The 19,434-nt window shown below is 44.5% G+C and overlaps 1 protein-coding gene across 4 annotated transcripts in view; it reads right to left on the bottom strand.

The window, feature by feature from the left end:
• TRIM14 (tripartite motif containing 14) overlaps positions 1-19,434 on the bottom strand; it is a 46,518-nt gene that overhangs the window by 12,067 nt on the left and 15,017 nt on the right. For 3 of the 4 annotated variants that reach the window (XM_084628436.1, XM_084628433.1, XM_084628434.1), the window contains exons 4-5: positions 19,184-19,346; positions 15,879-15,971 (exon numbers count right to left, since the gene is read on the bottom strand). In XM_084628436.1, the coding sequence (XP_084484562.1) occupies positions 15,879-15,971; positions 19,184-19,346 (256 nt within the window). The remainder of the gene's footprint in view (positions 1-15,878; positions 15,972-19,183; positions 19,347-19,434) is intronic. The other variant, XM_084628435.1, reaches the window with a different exon arrangement.

Genomic DNA, 19,434 nt, shown 5'->3' with positions numbered 1-19,434 from the left:
TTAAGGACAAGTTTATTTTTCTTAGAACTGATTTTTCTACTTAGATTCATAGATACTAAGGTCAGAAGGGACCATTATGATCATCTAGTCCAACTTCCTGCACAACGCAGGCCACAGAATCTCACCCACTCACTCCTGCGATAAACCTCTCACCTATGTCTGAGCTACTGAAGTCCTCAAATCGTGGTTTAAAGGCTTCAAGGAGCAGAGAATCCTCCAGCAAGTGACCCGTGCCCCATGCTACAGAGGAAGGTGAAAAACCTCCAGGGCCTCTTCCAATCTGCCCTGGAGGAAAATTCCTTCCCGACCCCAAATATGACGATCAGCTAAACCCTGAGCATATGGGCAAGATTCACCAGCCAGATACCCAAGAAAGAATTTTCTGTAGTAACTCAGGTCCCACCCCATCTAACATCCCATCACAGGCCATTCGGCCTATTTATTATGAATATTTAAAGATCAATTAATTACCAAAATCATGTTATCCCATCATACCATCTCTTCCATAAACTTATCCAGTTTAATCTTAAAGCCAGATAGGTCTTTTGCCCCCACTGCTTCCCTTGAAAGGCTATTCCAAAACTTCACTCCTCTGATGGTTAGAATCCTTAGTCTAATTTCTAGTCTAAACTTCCCAATGATCAGTTTATATCCATTTGTTCTTGTGTCCACATTGGTACTGAGCTTAAATAATTCCTCTCCCTCTCCGGTATTTATCCCTCTGATATATTTATAGAGAGCAATCATATCTCCCCTCAACCTTCTTTTAGTTAGGCTAAACAAGCCAAGCTCCCTGAGTCTCCTTTCATAAGACAGGTTTTCCATTACTCGGATCATCCTCGTAGCCCTTCTCTGTACCTGTTCCAGTTTGAATTCATTCTTCTTAAACATGGGAGACCAGAACTGCACACAGTATTCCAGGTGAGGTCTCACCAGTGCCTTGTATAACGGTAAACCTCCTTATCTCTACTGGAAATACCTCGCCTGATGCATCCCAAGACCGCATTAGCTTTTTTCACGGCCATATCACATTGACGGCTCATAGTCATCCTTTGATCAACCAATACTCCAAGGTCCTTCTCCTCCTCCGTTACTTCTAATTGATGCGTCCCCAGCTTATAACTAAAATTCTTCTTATTAATCCCTAAATGCATGACCTTTCATTATTAAATTTCATCCTATTACTATTATTCCAGTTTACAAGATCATCCAAATCTTCCTGTATCGTTTCCCGGTCCTTGTCTAAATTGGCAATACCTCCCAGCTTTGTATCATCCGCAAACTTTATTAGCACACTCCCACTTTTTGTGCCGAGGTCAGTAATAAAAAGATTAAATAAGATTGGTCCCAAAACTGATCCCTAAGGAACTCCACTGGTAACCTCCCTCCAGCCTGATAGTTCACCTTTCAGTAGGACCCAGCGTAGTCTCCCTGTTAACCAATTCCTTATCCACCTTTCAATTTTCATATTGATCCCCATCTTTTCCAATTTAACTAATAATTCCCCATGTGGCACCGTATCAAACGCCTTACTGAAATCTAGGTAAATTAGATCCACTGCATTTCCTTTGTCTAAAAAATCTGTTACTTCCTCAAAGAAGGAGATCAGGTTGGTTTGGCATGATCTACCTTTTGTAAAACCATGTTGTATTTTGTCCCATTTACCACTGACCTCAATGTCCTTAACTACTTTCTCCTTCAAAATTTTTTCCAAGACCTTGCATACTACAGATGTCAAACTAACAGGCCTGTAGTTACCCGGATCACTTTTTTTTCCTTTCTTAAAAATAGGAACTATGTTAGCAATTCTCCAATCATACGGTACAACCCCTGAGTTTACAGATTCATTACAAATTCTTGGTAATCGGCTTGCAATTTCATGTGCCAATTCCTTTAATATTCTTGGATGAAGATTATCTGGGCCCCCGATTTAGTCCCATTAAGCTGTTGGAGTTTCACTTCTACCTCAGATATGGTAATATCTACCTCCATATCCTCATTCCCATTTGTCATGCTACCATTATCCCTAAGATCCTCTTTAGCCTTATTAAAAACTGAGGAAAAGTATTTGTTTAGATATTGGGCCACGCCTAGATTATCCTTGACCTCCACTCTATCCTCAGTGTTTAGCGGTCCCACTTCTTCTTTCTTTGTTTTCTTCGTATTTATATGGCTATAGAACATTTTACTATTGGTTTTAATTCCCTTTGCAAGGTCCAACTCTACTTGACTTTTAGCCTGTCTCACTTTATCCCTACATGTTCTGACCTCAATAAGGTAGGTTTCCTTTCTGATCCCTCCCATCTTCCACTCCCTGTATGCTTTCAGCTTTTTCTTAATCACCTCTCTGAGATGCTTGCTCATCCAGCTTGGTCCACAACTCCTGCCTTTGAATTTTTTCCCCTTTCTTGGGATGCAGGCTTCCAATAATTTCTGCCGCTTTGATTTAAAGTAATCCCAGGCCTCCTCTGCCTTTAGATCCATAAGTTCTTCAGTCCAATCCACTTCCCTAACTAATTTCTTTAATTTTTGAAAGTCAGCCCTTTTGAAATCAAAAACTCTAGTTGCAGATTTATTCTTGTTAATCCTTCCATTTAGTTTGAACTGAATTAACTCATGATCACTTGAACCAAGATTGTCCCCTACAACCATTTCCTCTATGAGGTCCTCATTACTCACCAAAACCAAATCTAAAAGGGCATCCCCTGTAGTCGGTTCAGCAACTACTTGATGAAGGAATCCATCAGCTATCGCATCTAGGAAAATCTGAGCCCTATTATTATTACTAGCACTCGTCCTCCAGTCTATATCTGGGAAATTAAAGTCTCTCATGATCACGCAGTTTCCATTAGTATTTACTTCATTAAAAACATTAAAGAGGGCTCTATCCATATCCAGATTGGATGCCGGTGGTCTATAGCACACACCAAGCACTATCCCAGGGGAGACCCTAGTAGTTTTCTTCCCCAATGTAATTTTTGCCCAGACGGACTCTGTCTTATCCAGTCCATCGCTTCTTATTTCTTTACATTCTACCTCATCATTGATATACAGTGCTACTCCACCACATTTACCTTTATTTCTGTCTTTCCTAAACAGCACATACCCTTCAATACCTGTAGCCCAGTCATGACGACTATTCCACCATGTTTCTGTTCTCCCTAGAATATCTGGTTTCACTTCCTGTACCGGTAGCTCTAGTTCCTCCATTTTGTTACCTAGGCTCCTCGCATTGATTTACAAACATCTTAATTTTTGCTGTTTGGCCTCACTCACATTCTGCACCCTATTAGGCATGGTCATTCTACAGCCAATATAACCTGTTAGACTGGTATCCACACTGCCCTTCCTCCTTATATGCATTCTCCTACCCACGGCTGTATCCTTTCTTACTTCATTTTCTTCCCTCTCAATGCTAAAATCCGGCGTGGAGATTACCTGGACAAGAAGAAAGCCAAGGAAAGTGTGGGCCCCTTACTGAATGAGGAAGGCAACCTAGTGACAGAGGATGTGGAAAAAGCTAATGTACTCAATGCATTTTTTGCCTCTGTCTTCACGAACAAGGTCAGCTCCCAGACTACTGCACTGGGCAGCACAGCATGGGGAGGAGGTGGCCAGCCCTCTGTGGAGAAAGAAGTGGTTTGGGACTATTTAGAAAAGCTGGACGTGCACAAGTCCATGGGGCCGGATGCGTTGCATCCGAGAGTGCTAAAGGAATTGGCGGATGTGATTGCAGAGCCATTGGCCATTATCTTTGAAAACTCATGGCAATCGGGGGAAGTCCGATTTGCTGCTGCATGCCATATTTTCTGAATTATTTTTCCTCCCTGCCTCACTCTGAAGATTATTTTGCTTGTAAATAGGATATGTGGTCTTTAAACATCCACCTGTCCTTTAGTGTCACACGATAATGATAATACTGTGATGACATATTTGGGCACTGACTAGTGATATATAGTAATTACACAGTACTTTTCATGAGCAAGGGCCAGAATAAAGGTGTGAATTTACACCAGCTGAAAATCTGGTCCTAGATCTCAAAGCTATCTACAAAAGTGGGCAAGTATAATTTTTCTAGTTTTATAGAAGGGGAAACTAATACAATATGGCTAAGTGAGGAATAAACAGCAAAAGCTTGTGTTTTTATGCAAACAGCATAGTAATAATAATAAATAATTCTTTAGTAATAAAGAATAATGGCAGAAAAACAGATTTTTTATTTTAAGCACATTGCTTTGTGTGCGTACACACACTATAGTTATACATATACACATTGTGGACCTGATTCTTCCAATGACCTCATGTAGTCATTTACACCAGTGCAAGCTAAGTCCAAAGTGGGTGTGATATGCTACCATTCTGATTTAGTAGTATTTTACTTCAAATTTTCAGTTAGTACAGGCGCAAATGTCTAGAGCCAAATTTGTTACTTCCTTGCACAAAGTATGTGTTTACATATATGTATATCGGTTTTTTTTCCAAAGTCAAAGTCATTTTACACTGTCTATGAAAAAGTTAAGCTTTTTCTAGACAAGGAAAGGTGGTCGAGTTTAGGTTGGGCTTAGCCAGCTCTTGTTAGCTGCTTTGACATTTTTCCTAGTCTAGTTAAAACCTTATTGGCCCTTACTTTAAAAAGCAAAATGACACAACTTATTAAAGGTGTTCACCCAAAGCAGCACTCACACACTTTCTAAGCAAATAACTTTGTCCACAAAGCCTTGAGTGATAGCCAGAGACACAAGTGCTTAGAATTTTTAACAAGCTGGATTGTTTTGTGATTTGATCTTTATATAGTCACTGCGACAAAGTTCCTGCTCTACCTTGGTGGGTCTTGCGCTTATTGGCGGATTTGCTCACCTTGCAGCTTCACGGCAGCCCTCAGCTTGGCCGTTTTTCTGAATTCACAGTCCAGGTCGACTCCTCCTGTGTCTGACCAGGAGTTGGGAGGATTTGGGGGGGGGAACCTGGGCCCGCCCTCTACTCCGGTTTTCAGCCCAGGGGCCTTTGGACTGCAGCTGTCTAGAGTGCCTCCTGGAACAGCTGTGTGACAGCTACAACTCCCTGGGCTACTTCCCCATGGTCTCCTTCCAACACCTTCTTTATCCTCACCATAGAACCTTTCTCCTGGTGTCTGATTATGCTTGTACACCTCAGTCCTCCAACAGTCCGCTTTGAGCAGGGGGTTCGACTAGATGACCTCCTGAGGTCCCTTCCAACCCTGATATTCTATGATTCTCACTCTCAACTCCTAGTGCCTCTTGCTCCCAGCTCCTCACATGCACACCACAAACTGAAGTGAGCTGCTTTTTAAAACCCAGGTGCCCTGATTAGCCTGCCTTAATTGATTCTAGCAGCTTCTTGATTGGCTGTAGGTATTCTAATCAGCCTGTCTTAATTGTCTCCAGAAGGTTCCTGATTGTTCTGGAACCTTCCCTGTTATTTACCCAGGGAAAAGGGACCTACTTAGCCTGGGGCTAACATATCTGCCTTCTATTACTCTCCTATAGCCATCTAGCCCGACCCTGTCACATCACCCATGCATGTGTGTTTGAACTGTTTCCTGTTTAGGCTGTGAACTCCTTGGGCTGAGGGTTATGTCTTCCATTATGCTCCAGACAGGGCTGAGCACAATCAGTTGTTGTACAAGCCTTGGTGGTTAGGGCACTCACCTGGGATGTGGGAGACCCAGGTTCAAGTACTTGCTCCTAATCAAACAGAGGAAAGACCAATGTAAGAGAAAGAGAGAGCCTGAGACATTAGGTCTGGTATAAGGAGCCTGGTATGAGGTCTGAACTAAAGTCAGGACCTGTTACAAAGCAGATGCGTGCTTGCAGGTTCTATATCTGATACATGAACTTGGCAAGAACAGGGCTGGTGTTGCAAAAACACAAGCACTCGTAGCCACTAAGTATTCACTTAAACACATTCCAGAAGGATAGCACTAGAACACCCTGATACAAGGGTATGGTGTAAACATACTCCCCAAAGATAATACAGGGACACACTGACTTGTCCTAAGGATAAGATCAGGATGGCAGGGTGATGGATAGAGATGTTTTGATTGAACCCACATGTACAAGGTAAAGGATGTAACTAACTATGTCAGAGGGGCTGTGATAAATGAAGGAGGGGGGGGAAAGGGTAGCTCCCTTTTATGGACACCCAGCTAGTCAGTTAGCTATAAAATCCCTGTTAGCAGTTGTTCTCTACTTGCTCTACCTGTAAAGGGTTAAAAAAAGTCCATAGGTAAAAGGAAGGGAGTGGGCACCTGATCAGAAGAGCCAATGGTAATGCTACAACTTTTTAAAATTGGGAAAAAACTTCCCCCTTTGTCTATCTGGTTGTTCTCCCGGAGAGCAGGGATAGGACTGGAGCCAAACTGTAAATGCTTGAGCCAGGTATGAAAATAATCAGAGCATACCTAGAAACGACTCATTTGAAACCGAAGCTATGTAAGTAGATCACGAAATGTCTAGGGAGATGCGATGAGGTTTCTCTCTCTTATTTCTTTATGGCTTGTGGACTCCTCTGTGCTAAGCCCAGGTGCTTTTGTTTTGCTTGTAACCTTTAAGCTGGACCTCAAGAAGCGATCTTGATGCTTAATCCTTGTAATTGTTTTTTTTTTAAACCTAGCAAAAAGCCTAAGTTCCAGATGTATTTTCTTTCTTTTTGTTTTTAATAAAATTTACCTTTTTAAAGAACAGGATTGGATTTTTGTATCTCTAAGAGGTTTGTGCGTATGTTGTTTACTTAGCTGATGGCAACAGCTGATTTCCTTTGTTTTCTTTGTCAGCTCTTCCGGGGGTGGGAAGGGCTTGTGGTTACCCCACAGGAAGGAATTCCCAAGTGTGCCTTCCTGGGTTCTCAAAAGGGATTTTTGCACTTGGGTGGTGGCAGCATCTACCCATCCCAGGTCAGAGAAAAGCTGTAACCTTGGGAGTTTAATACAGGCCTGGAGTGGCCAGTATTAATTTTTAGAATCCTTGCGGGCCCCCACCTTCTGCACTCAAAGTGCCAGAGTGGGGAAATCAGCCTTGACGGGGCAATACCTAACTTGTTTGTATCAGTTTATAAAAGAGGGGTCAGAGAGTCTTTTTGTCCAGCCGAGGGGGAGCAGCGAGTCCTGCCACTCACTGACCCGAGTCCATTGTCACAGGCATACATGTCTTAATATCCCCAGAGTCCACCGGGTGCTACTACTGTGCTTCGTTGACAATTAACCTGGCTGGGCACCTTTGCTACTGAACGGAGTCGGTGGTTTTCTTGGGCCGTTCTATCGAGGTCTGCTGCATCAGCTATCTGTGCAGCACTGGTGCAGCACACAGAGAGCACACACAAACAGCCAACAACTGACAGCAACCTGAACCCGGGTCTCCCAAAACACAGGGGCCCTAACAACTTGGCTAATTTGGGGTCCACAAAAAGTTTTGGTTTCAATGAATCAGCATTTTCCCACAAAAAACTTTCACCAAAAAATTCCCAACCAGCTCCAATCTTGAACACTGCAACACAAATGAGAATGGTTTTGTCCTGGGCTAACTATCAGCATCAGTGCAGAGGAACCCACTGCTGAACACTGTGCCTGGAGAGCAAACCTACCAGCTCTGTACCTCTGTTCTTCCTTCAGACCCTGGTTAGAGAGAGAGAACAGTGTCTGCCTGCAGTTGATGTTAACTGTTGCAGAATGTTTCTCTAAACAGAAAAGGAAGCTGACCTGGAACCATTATTGTTGTGTTGCTGATATTTACATGGCAATGATTTGTAAACCTGTGAAAACTTCCTAAATAAATAGTTATAAAAAATACATCTATAGTAATTCCTCTTGGCAGTCTCTATGGCCATCCACTGGTGAAACACTGATAACAAAAAGAGACTAAATTGGCTTCATTAAGTTACACAGCCCTAACAAGGCCCAAATGTAGGATGCAATTTGTGACAGACAACAGATGAGGGAGACAAAAAAATTACTCCTGCAGGAAATGTAACAAGCAGTAGAATCCTTCGTTTGGTGTAAATAACTCTCTCTAGAACCTCTGGCTCAACGAGTCTGCATTGCTGGGATCAGTAATTTTCAGCAATAAAATATGAAGGGATGTCAAATGTGTATAGAATGCAGGTAACTCTGGGACTAAAATGGATGATGGACCTCAAAAGGAGAAGAAGTTGAGAAGTCTGGATTCAGTTACTCTTTTTCTAGTTACAGCTTGTAAAGTTGTAAAAATAATTAAAGGGATATACTGTCTGGTCAAATATGGCTCAAAATTTGAGATAAAAAAAGAATGTAAAACCTAAGTTAAATATTTCCATGGATAAAATAGAGAGAGAGAGTGTGTGCGTACATATGTGTGTACGCACAAACATTCCACTGCAGGGTTAAGCTCAAAATTCCAGCAAAGTGCTGAAATTGACTAGAAAATACAAAATGAGCTTGGCTGTTTTCATTCTCCAAATGGAGACATGCTGTTTGTTTATTTGCGTGTTACTGGTAAAAGGTAAAGTGTGGATAAATTGGAGAGAGTCCAGCGAAGGGCAACAAAAATGATTATGGGTCTGGAACACATGACTTATGAGGAGAGGCTGAGGGAACTGGGATTGTTTAGTCTGCAGAAGAGAAGAATGAGGGGGGATTTGACAGCTGCTTTCAACTACCTGAAAGGGGGTTCCAAAGAGGATGGCTCTAGACTGTTCTCAATGGTAGCAGATGACAGAACGAGGAGTAATGGTCTCAAGTTGCAGTGGGGTGGTTTAGATTGGATATTAGGAAAAACTTTTTCACTAGGAGGGTGGTGAAACACTGGAATGCGTTACCTAGGGAGGTGGTAGAATCTCCTTCCTTAGAGGTTTTTAAGGTCAGGCTTGACAAAGCCCTGGCTGGGATGATTTAACTGGGAATTGGTCCTGCTTCGAGCAGGGGGTTGGACTAGAGGACCTTCTGGGGTCCCTTCCAACCCTGATATTCTATGATTCTATGACTACTAAAACTGGAAGAATTTTAATAATCCACAGTGTTATTTGTGACGAGGACTTTACTAATCCACCAGCCTGTGGAGCATTGAACACCTCCTCTAACAATCCATCATTGTCAGCTTTGGGTAGCCAAGAAATTGTATTTTTAACCCTTATGATTGCAAAGGTAACTTCCCAAATGCAAAGCAAATGTAAACCAATGCAGTGCTGTCTTCCCGACTCTGCAAACACATCTCTTGAAATAGAAAGATGCAAAATGCCAATCACCCAAATCATGGATCCAAGTCACAGCTTGACAACACCTAGCTCTGCTTATCCTTAATATCAAATGCTCAGAGCGACACCTCCCAGCAGATTCAGTGCTTAAGCAAGATCAGTGTCTAGATGAAAAGCAGTTAACAGTATCTGACCCCAGGCAAGACAGAAGTGGTGCAAATGGAAAGAGAACTATCCAAGAACATACCATTCTCAATAGAGAGGCTTTGACACTGCTGCTGGATTCCCAGACAGTAACCACTGCTGGAAACCCATTCTTCCATCTCTGTCTGGCCAGGGGCCATGCATGTTAACCAGAGAGATCCACGTCATGGTCTTCAGGCTAATTTAGTGCAGTGCAACAGGGTTGGGAGGACAGCATCAGTCCCAAGACTGCTCCACTGATTCAGAATATGGCAGCCCATCCAGCAACTAAGCAACACAGGACAGCGTGAGCACATCACATTCTCACTCCCGACACTCCACTGACCCCCCAGTGTGGATTCAACGTTCGGCTTCTGAAATTCATGGACCAAAATGGGTGAGGTCCAGGCTACTCTGACCTTCTGCCATCAAGGACAATGGAATTTTTAACAACCAGGGTGAAACTTGGAAAAGCAGGAGACAGCTGTTTCTCAGTGACTGGCTCATGGCTTTGAAATTGGAGTAGCCACAAAACCCACCATCTTCCGGATAAAATGCAAAACTCAGAACTTTCCCACAACAACACTACTGATAATAATAAATTAAACAATTTACTTCCTAGCCTTCCTCTGCATTCTGGGAGAGAGAGAACCACCAAAAAAAACAAAACAAAAACAAACACCAAATAGGCTACATGGTGGCCCCATGTCATTCTGAAAGGCTTGTCTACGTGGGGAGTGTTAGGATATAGATATTCAGGCCTGTCTGTAAAGACCTATACTCTAAGAATTTAGGTGTATTCTTATCACTTGGCTAGTTATAGAGGTATAAAAGAGAGAATCAAAATCATTGTCTGCTGGTGTAAGAGCCTTCTCTTACTGTGACAGTCTGAGGCACTGTTCTTAGGCTAAGGCCTCTGGCTAAGCAGCAGAGGCAGCCATAAGCTGGGAAGCCAACGGTCACATCCTCACATTCCAAACTAGTCACATTGAAAGAAGGTGCTATTGGGCTGTTAGGAATACAATCCTGTCCTGATAATGCCTATAGCCTTCAGAGAAAGGGAAGTGCCTAGAAGATGTAAAAGGAAACTTAGTTTGATAGCGTCCTGTCTGGCAAGAACTCACTTATCAATAGCTGGGATGTGAAATCCTCATTTCTGTGTGTTCTATCACTGTAGTCCCCATTTCCCTATTGTTTGTCTGCATAATCTCTGTCTGGTTCTGTGATTGTTTCTGTCTGCTGTATAATTAATTTTGCTGGGTGTAAACTAATTAAGGTGGTGGGATATAATTGGTTAAATAATCATGTTACAATATGTTGGGATTGGTTAGTTAAATTGCAGTAAAATGATTGGTTAAGGTATCGCTAAGCTGAACTCAAGGTTTACTATATAGTCTGCAGTCAATCAGGAAGTGGGTGGGTGAAATGGGAACAGGGAATGGGGGTGGGGAAATTGGAATCATGTTTGGCTAAGGGCAGGAATGGGAATAGGGACACAGGTGTAAGGCTCTATTCTAAGGTGCCACTAGTACTCCTTTTCTTCTTAGGGTATGTCTACACTACGAAATTAGGTCGAATTTATAGAAGTCGGTTTTTTTGAAATCGGTTTTATATATTCGAGTGTGTGTGTCCCCACAGAAAATGCTCTAAAGTGCATTAAGTGCATTAACTCGGCGGAGCGCTTCCACAGTACCGAGGCAAGCGTCGACTTCTGGAGCGTTGCACTGTGGGTAGCTATCCCACAGTTCCCGCAGTCTCCGCTGCCCATTGGAATTCTGGGTTGATATCCCAATGCCTGATGCGGCAAAAAACATTGTCGCAGGTGGTTCTGGGTACATGTCGTCAGGACCCCGTTCCCACCCTCCCTCCCCCCGTGAAAGCAAGGGCAGACAATCATTTCGCGCCTTTTTTGTCTGCTGCCAGCCAAAGATGTAAAGGATCGATGGAGTGGGTCAGAACAAGACATAGACCAGATTTGTTTTGGACTCATTTTCCTCCTCCCCTATCTAGATCACACTGCAGTCAGTCACAGAGAAGGCGCAGCGAGGTTAATCTAGCCATGTATCAATCAGAGGCCAGGCTAACCTCCTTGTTCCAATAAGAACGATAACTTAGGTGCACCATTTCTTATTGGAACCCTCCGTGCAGTCCTGCCTGAAATACTCCTTGATGTACAGGCACACCCTTTGTTGATTTTAGCTCCCTGAAGCCAACCCTGTAAGCCGTGTCGTCAGTCGCCCCTCCCTCCGTCAGAGCAACGGCAGACAATCGTTCCACGCCTTCTTTCTGTGCGGAGACGCCATACCAAGGCAAGCATGGAGGCCGCTGAGCTCATTTTGGCAATTAGGAGCACATTAAACACCACACGCATTATCCAGCAATATATGCAGCACCAGAACATGGCAACGCGATACCGGGCGAGGAGGCGACGTCAGCGCGGTCCCGTGAGTGATCAGGACATGGACACAGATTTCTCTGAAAGCATGGGCCCTGCCAATGCATGCATCATGGTGTTAATGGGGCAGGTTCATGCTGTGGAACGCCGATTCTGGGCTCGGGAAACAAGCACAGACTGGTGGGACCGCATAGTGTTGCAGGTCTGGGACGATTCCCAGTGGCTGCGAAACTTTCGCATGCGTAAGGGCACTTTCATGGAACTTTGTGACTTGCTTTCCCCTGCCCTGAAGCGCATGAATACCAGGATGAGAGCAGCCCTCACAGTTGAGAAGCGAGTGGCGATAGCCCTGTGGAAGCTTGCAACGCCAGACAGCTACCGGTCAGTTGGGAATCAATTTGGAGTGGGCAAATCTACTGTGGGGGCTGCTGTGATGCAAGTAGCTCACGCAATCAAAGATCTGCTGATATCAAGGGTAGTGACCCTGGGAAATGTGCAGGTCATAGTGGATGGCTTTGCTGCAATGGGATTCCCTAACTGTGGTGGGGCTATAGACGGAACCCATATCCCTATCTTGGCACCAGAGCACCAAGCCAGCGAGTACATAAACCGCAAGGGGTACTTTTCGATAGTGCTGCAAGCTCTGGTGGATCACAAGGGACGTTTCACCAACATCAACGTGGGATGGCCGGGAAAGGTGCATGACGCTCGCATCTTCAGGAACTCTGGTCTGTTTCAAAAGCTGCAGGAAGGGACTTTCTTCCCAGACCAGAAAATAACTGTTGGGGATGTTGAAATGCCTATAGTTATCCTTGGGGACCCAGCCTACCCCTTAATGCCATGGCTCATGAAGCCGTACACAGGCAGCCTGGACAGTGGTCAGGAGCTGTTCAACTACAGGCTGAGCAAGTGCAGAATGGTGGTAGAATGTGCATTTGGACGTTTAAAGGCGCGCTGGCGCAGTTTACTGACTCGCTTAGACCTCAGCGAAACCAATATTCCCACTGTTATTACTGCTTGCTGTGTGCTCCACAATATCTGTGAGAGTAAGGGGGAGACATTTATGGCGGGGTGGGAGATTGAGGCAAATCGCCTGGCTGCTGGTTACGCGCAGCCAGACACCAGGGCGGTTAGAAGAGCTCAGGAGGGCGCGGCACGCATCAGAGAAGCTTTGAAAACCAGTTTCATGACTGGCCAGGCTACAGTGTGAAAGTTCTGTTTGTTTCTCCCTGATGAAACCCCCCGCCCCTTGGTTCACTCTACTTCCCTGTAAGCTAACCACCCTCCCCTCCTCCCTTTAATCACCGCTTGCAGAGGCAATAAAGTCATTGCTGCTTCACAGTCATGCATTCGTTATTCATTCATCACACAAATAGGGGGATGACTACCAAGGTATCCCAGGAGGGGTGGTGGAGGAGGGAAGGAAAATGCCACACAGCACATTAAGCACAGCACTTTAAAAGTTTACAACTTTAAAATTTATTGAATGACAGCCTTCTTTTTTTTGGGCAATCCTCTGTTGTGGAGTCGCTGGTTGGCCGGAGGCCCCCCCACCGCATTCTTGGGCGTCTGGGTGTGGAGGCTATGGAACTTGGGGAGGAGGGCGGTTGGTTACAGAGGGGCAGCAGTGGCAGTCTGTGCTCCAGCTGCCTTTGCTGCAGCTCAACCATACACTGGAGCATTCTGGTTTGGTCCTGCAGCAGCCTCAGCATTGAATCCTGCCTCCTCTCATCACGCTGCCGCCACATTTGAGCTTCAGCCCTGTCTTCTGCCCGCCACTTACTCTCTTCAGCCCTCCACCTCTCCTCCCGGTCATTTTGTGCTTTCCTGCACTCTGACATTATTTGCCTCCACGCATTCGTCTGTGCTCTGTCAGTGTGGGAGGACAGCATTAGCTCGGAGAACATTTCATCTCGAGTGCGTTTTTTTTTCTTTCTAAGCTTCACTAGCCTCTGGGAAGGAGAAGATCCTGTGATCATTGAAACACATCCAGCTGGTGGAGAAAAAAAAAGGGACAGCGGTATTTAAAAACACACATTTTATAAAACAGTGGCTACACTCTTTCAGGGTAAACCTTGCTGTTAACATTACATACATAGCACATGTGCTTTCGTTACAAGGTCGCATTTTGCCTCCTCCCACCGCGTGACTACCCCCTCAACCCTCCCCCTCCCCGTGGCTAACAGCGGGGAACATTTCTGTTCAGCCACAGGCAAACAGCCCAGCAGGAATGTGTCCCTGAAGAAAAGCACCCTATTTCAACCAGGTGACCATGAATTATATCTCACTCTCCTGAGGATAACACAGAGAGAGAAAGAACGGATTTTGGTTGAATGCCAGCAAACATACACTGCAATGCTTTGTTCTACAGTGATTCCCGAGTATGTGTTACTGGCCTGGAGTGATAAAAGTGTCCTACCATGAAGGACGAAATAAGGCTGCCCTCCCCAGAAACCTTTTGCAAAGGCTTTAGGACTACATCTAGGAGAACCGCAAATGCCAGGGCAAAGTAATCCTTTCACATGCTTGCTTTTAAACCATGTATAGCATTTTAAAAGGTACACTCACCAGAGGTCCCTTCTCCGCCTGCTGGGTCCAGGAGGCAGCCTTGGGTGGGTTCGGGGGGTACTGGCTCCAGGTCTAGGGTGAGAAACAGTTCCTGGCTGTCGGGAAAACCGGTTTCTCCGCTTGCTTGCTGTGAGCCATCTACAACCTCCTCCTCCTCATCTTCTTCATCCCCAAAACCTGCTTCCGTATTGCCTCCATCTCCATTGAAGGAGTCAAACAACACGGCTGGGGTAGTGGTGGCTGAACCCCCTAAAATGGCATGCAGCTCATCATAGAAGCGGCATGTTTGGGGCTCTGACCCAGAGCGGCTGTTCGCCTCTCTGGTTTTCTGGTAGGCTTGCCTCAGCTCCTTCAGTTTCACGCGGCACTGCTTCGGGTCCCTGTTACGGCCTCTGTCCTTCATGCCCTGGGAGATTTTCACAAAGGTTTTGGCATTTCGAAAACTGGAACGGAGTTCTGATAGCATGGATTCCTCTCCCCAAACAGCGATCAGATCCCGTACCTCCCGTTCGGTCCATGCTGGAGCTCTTTTGCGATTCTGGGACTCCATCATGGTCACCTGTGCTGATGAGCTCTGCATGGTCACCTGCAGCTTGCCACGCTGGCCAAACAGGAAATGAGATTCAAAAGTTCGCGGTTCTTTTCCTGTCTACCTGGCCAGTGCATCTGAGTTGAGAGTGCTGTCCAGAGCGGTCAGAATGGAGCACTCTGGGATAGCTCCCGGAGGCCAATACCATCGAATTGTGTCCACAGTACCCCAAATTCGAGCTGGGAACGTCGATTTAAGCGCTAATCCACTTGTCGGGGCGGAGTAAGGAAATCGATTTTAAGAGCCCTTTAAGTCGAATTAAAGGGCTTCACTGTGTGGACGGGTGCAGGTTTAAATCGATTTAACGCTGCTAAATTCGACCTAAAGTCCTAGTGTAGACCAGGGCTTAGAGCTGGGAAGGGGGACACTAAGGAAGGAAACTGGAATCATGCTTGCTGGAAGTTCACCCCAATAAACATTGAACTGTTTGCACCTTTGGACTTCGGGTATTGTTGCTCTCTGTTCATGTGAGAAGGACCAGGAAAGTAAGTGGGTGAAGGAATAAGCCCCCTAACAGGAAGTTATTCCTGATAAACTCCATGTGGGGCTGCTCTTATTCCAGAATAACAGTGCCTTATTCTGAGTTTAATTAATTCACAAACTCTACCTTATTCCAGATTAACTTTCATATGTAGACAAGCCCTAAGAAAGGCAACTATCATGAGGATGTGCAGAATATGAATATCTAAAGAAGCTACATTAGATACACTAGCCAGTTCATACACTTGCAGGTGTAACTATAAATGCTGGGTCACAATTTTCAAAGTGACAGCAATTTTTGTTTCCTGACATGAGACACCCTAGAGGGGTCTGATTTTCAGAAAGTACTGAGCATCCTTTGAAAGTGTCTCAAATTAGGTCCCCAAAAACTGAGGCATCCAAACTCAAGGCACTTCTGAAAATCCTGACCTTGGTTATTAGTTCTGGGAACACAGGAAAGTTTGGTTTAATGTTACTTACGTTTTAAAAATAGTGATCGATCAACTGTAGACGTTGTTTTCAGCAACGTACCAGGCTCCTTCTTTGAAGTGGCATTAAGGCTGCTGAAAACGTCTAAGGCACAAATGAAAAGAGGGTGTTTAGAAAATGTTTTCCCAAGAAGAACGTATCTGCTGCTTATAAAGGGAGTTTGCAGGGAAAAGTGCTTTAAATTCTAACAGCAACCTGGGGAAGGCAAAATGTTACATTCCCTTTTTCCAAGTTGATTGGCTGACAATTACTATAAATTATCTTTACTAGTGGCAGAGCAGTTTATTTTGTACAAAATTCTATTTCCCACCCTAAGTCCATTTGGTAGCATGGATATGCATAACACACAACACAGCCACTCAGTAGAGAGTCTGGTATGCAACACACTCCACTAATCATGCTACAGGACTGAAACTCTGGTTTCGAAGCATCAAGGAAAAAAACAAACAAACCAGAGAGCATATTCTCCCTATACAGATGATTGGGAAATGGAACGTAGCCAGACAGTTGATGATTCATGCAAAGATGCTGTGATCCCAAAGGCAGTTACATAGTACTATCGCTCATTCCCTTCATTACATCACCAATAAACTTCCAGAATTCCCCACTGTTCCTGAAGCTATCCTGTTGTATCATGCTATACTTGACTCAGTGTTGTCTAGTGCATCTTTCACAACGGGGTCAACTCAGGGGTAACTGGGCGGCGAGTGATATACCAGAGGTCAGACTACATATCTAATGGTGCCTTCTGGCCTCATAACCTATGAATCTATGAACAGTTGGGGTTTCCATATGGCTGGGGTGAGGAGGTTATTTTTCTTCATGGCCCTATATTCCACCGGGGTGGTCTGTCCTTAGAAATGCATATAAGCCAATGTAACAAAAGAAACTAGCTCAAAAAGTGTTACAGTTCAGAATGCATTCAATACTCTGGGGAGAATATCTGTTATTATAGCACTGCTATTTAAAGGTATTATGGAGTATAACCTTGTATTACGCACTGGGCTAGCCACAGGGTAATTAGGAGTGAGATAGTGCAGCGATAGGAGGCTGAGCCTCCTAGGTTCAAATTAGGCAGACTTCTTAGGGGACTTTAAACTAGGAAGGTTATTACTTAGATCTGAAGCTCTTTGGGGCAGGGACTGTCTTTTTGATCTGTGTTTGAACAGCGCCTAGCGCAGCGGGTCCTGGTCCATGACGGGCTCACCGGTGTTACTGCAATACATGTAATAAATAACGCCATGAATAATAATAATAAAAATAAATAATAATAATAAAAGGGGGCGACTGGAAGGTCTTTGAGTTAACTCAGCCATGGGGCACGTCTAACAAACAGAGTAGGGCAGAAAACAGAGTTGATCCAAAACAAAAGCAGAAGACTATAAAGTGTCCTGGAATAGCCATCCCTTTGGAACACAGAAAACAGGCATGAGAAATGTTACTGAGCTCTGGCCACTGGAGCTGTGTAGGAGGAGTCTCCCAGCAGGCATGTCAATACTGACAGGCAGACATTATGTAGAAAAATACAAAGGGGGGAGGGGTGTGTATTTATCACTAGGTGAGCTAAAGCACTTAGAAGGTCAGAAAGCTCTACACTGCTGTCACAGAGAGAGTGGTGGCGAAAAAAAATAAAGAAGAAATGAGCATGAGCAACTGCTCTAGGCTAGTGAGGCTATAGGAGAGACATTTCTCAAGGTACTCTTGCCTGCCCTAACACAGCTGCATATGCATTTAAAGTACTCCTAAACATGCAGATGGTATTTAGTGTATATGTGAGGGCTGTAACAACTCGTAGTCTCTATGGATTGGCACAGAGGGAGACTGGCATACACACTCACCAATAGGTTACAGTGAGATACAAAGGAATTCTGGGAATAATCTGAATTAATGTAACATCTTACTGGGGTCTACATTACTATTCACAACTCAGGAAAAACATGAAGGGACTGATTCAGAAGGAAAGATTAGAAAAGCTACATATGGCTAGCTTGGAGGAGGGGATGTCTGCATTACAATCAGAAGTGTAACTGAAGCAGGAGTAAACATTCTGGAGCTGGCTTGGATCTAACTAGCTCGCACAACAATCACAATGAAGCTGCAGCAGCATGGCTGTACAAGCCCACCCGGTACCCTGTGTATGTATTCAAGTAGCTAGCCCATGCTGCCATGTCTTTAGGGCTATTGTTATTTGAGCTAGCTAGATCAAAGCTAGCTTGGGTATGTCTACACATGCTGCAGTCACCCTAGGCGATTAAAGGGAGGACACAAGATTACAAATGTATGAAGGATGCCAGCCCCAAAGACAGAAACGGAAATAGTTAGGGCCCTAAAAGAGCAATGGGACAAAATGTAACATGAAAATTTAGGCTGACTATCAAGAAAAACTCCCTGACAGTGAGATTGTGGAACAGTCTCCCCAAGGTGACAGTGTAAGTTCCGGTTTCAGAGTAACAGCCGTGTTAGTCTGTATTCGCAAAAAGAAAAGGAGTACTTGTGGCACCTTAGAGACTAACCAATTTATTTGAGCATAAGCTTTTGTGAGCTACAGCTCACTTCATCGGATGCATTCAGTGGAATTGAGCTGTAGCTCATGAAAGCTCATGCTCAAATAAATTGGTTAGTCTCTAAGGTGCCACAAGTCCTCCTTTTCTTTTAGTGTAAGTTCCATCGCTACTGAAGGACCAGAGGTTTTCACAGGCCTTTCCCAGCAGTAAGTTCTGTGAGCTGGCTCTCTCGTTTTGAAGGGCTGTCACTCAACACCCTTTCCTCTCACTGAAGACACTGGGATTTGAGAGTTCCCAGCACGTTGTGCCTTAAGTCCCTATTTTCAGTATTTTGTAGCTAGACAGAGGCCGAAGCTAGAACCATTTATCCTGGTGGCTTTTGGGAAATGGAACCTGCACCTAACCCACCTTGGTTTAAGTTTGGCCAAAAAGAGCAACAGAAAAGTCAAGACCAATAAGGTTTTGCAGAACTGCCAGCGATAGGCAGACACACATTGCATGTGTCATGTAAAATGAGCAACAGTACTGCATGTTCAGATTGTACTGACTCCATGGCAGTGGTGTAAAGGTAAAAGGCAAAGTGGGTAAAGCTAACCTAAGCTAAACTCCTTACTTGCCAAATGAGAAGCGGGTAAAAGGTTACCTGCATTTACCCTTGGCTACATTTACTACAGCTACATAGTGACTGTTTGCCTGTGAGCACTACCAAGTGCCAGTAGTGAACAAAGAATAAGCAGACAGCATGAGGCTGCAAAATCGAAAGGGTTAAAAACACGGCACTGTCAAAGGTACCTTCTTTAAGTCGAGCTTCTAAAGGTTTCTGCACAACAGATTGAATAGCTCTTGCCAAGCCCCTGTAATGGTTCATAACATGCTCAAATGACACAGGCACTGGGTGCCACTGTTCCGCTGGAGCCCTCTGCTCCTGTATTTGTTTTTTTGATGCTGTGTAGTCCTGTGGACACAAAATCAAATCCTAGAGTTAGGCAATACCTTCTGGCCATTTCTTCCCTTTCCAAACCCCCACCTGTGCTCAGCAGCTG

The sequence above is a fragment of the Lepidochelys olivacea genome, assembly GCF_965140295.1.
Source record: "Lepidochelys olivacea isolate rLepOli2 genome assembly, chromosome: 5".
NCBI classification, from domain to species: domain Eukaryota; kingdom Metazoa; phylum Chordata; order Testudines; family Cheloniidae; genus Lepidochelys; species Lepidochelys olivacea.
The sequence above is the reverse complement of the archived record's forward strand: the minus strand, read 5'-3'. Positions and strand labels throughout refer to the sequence as shown.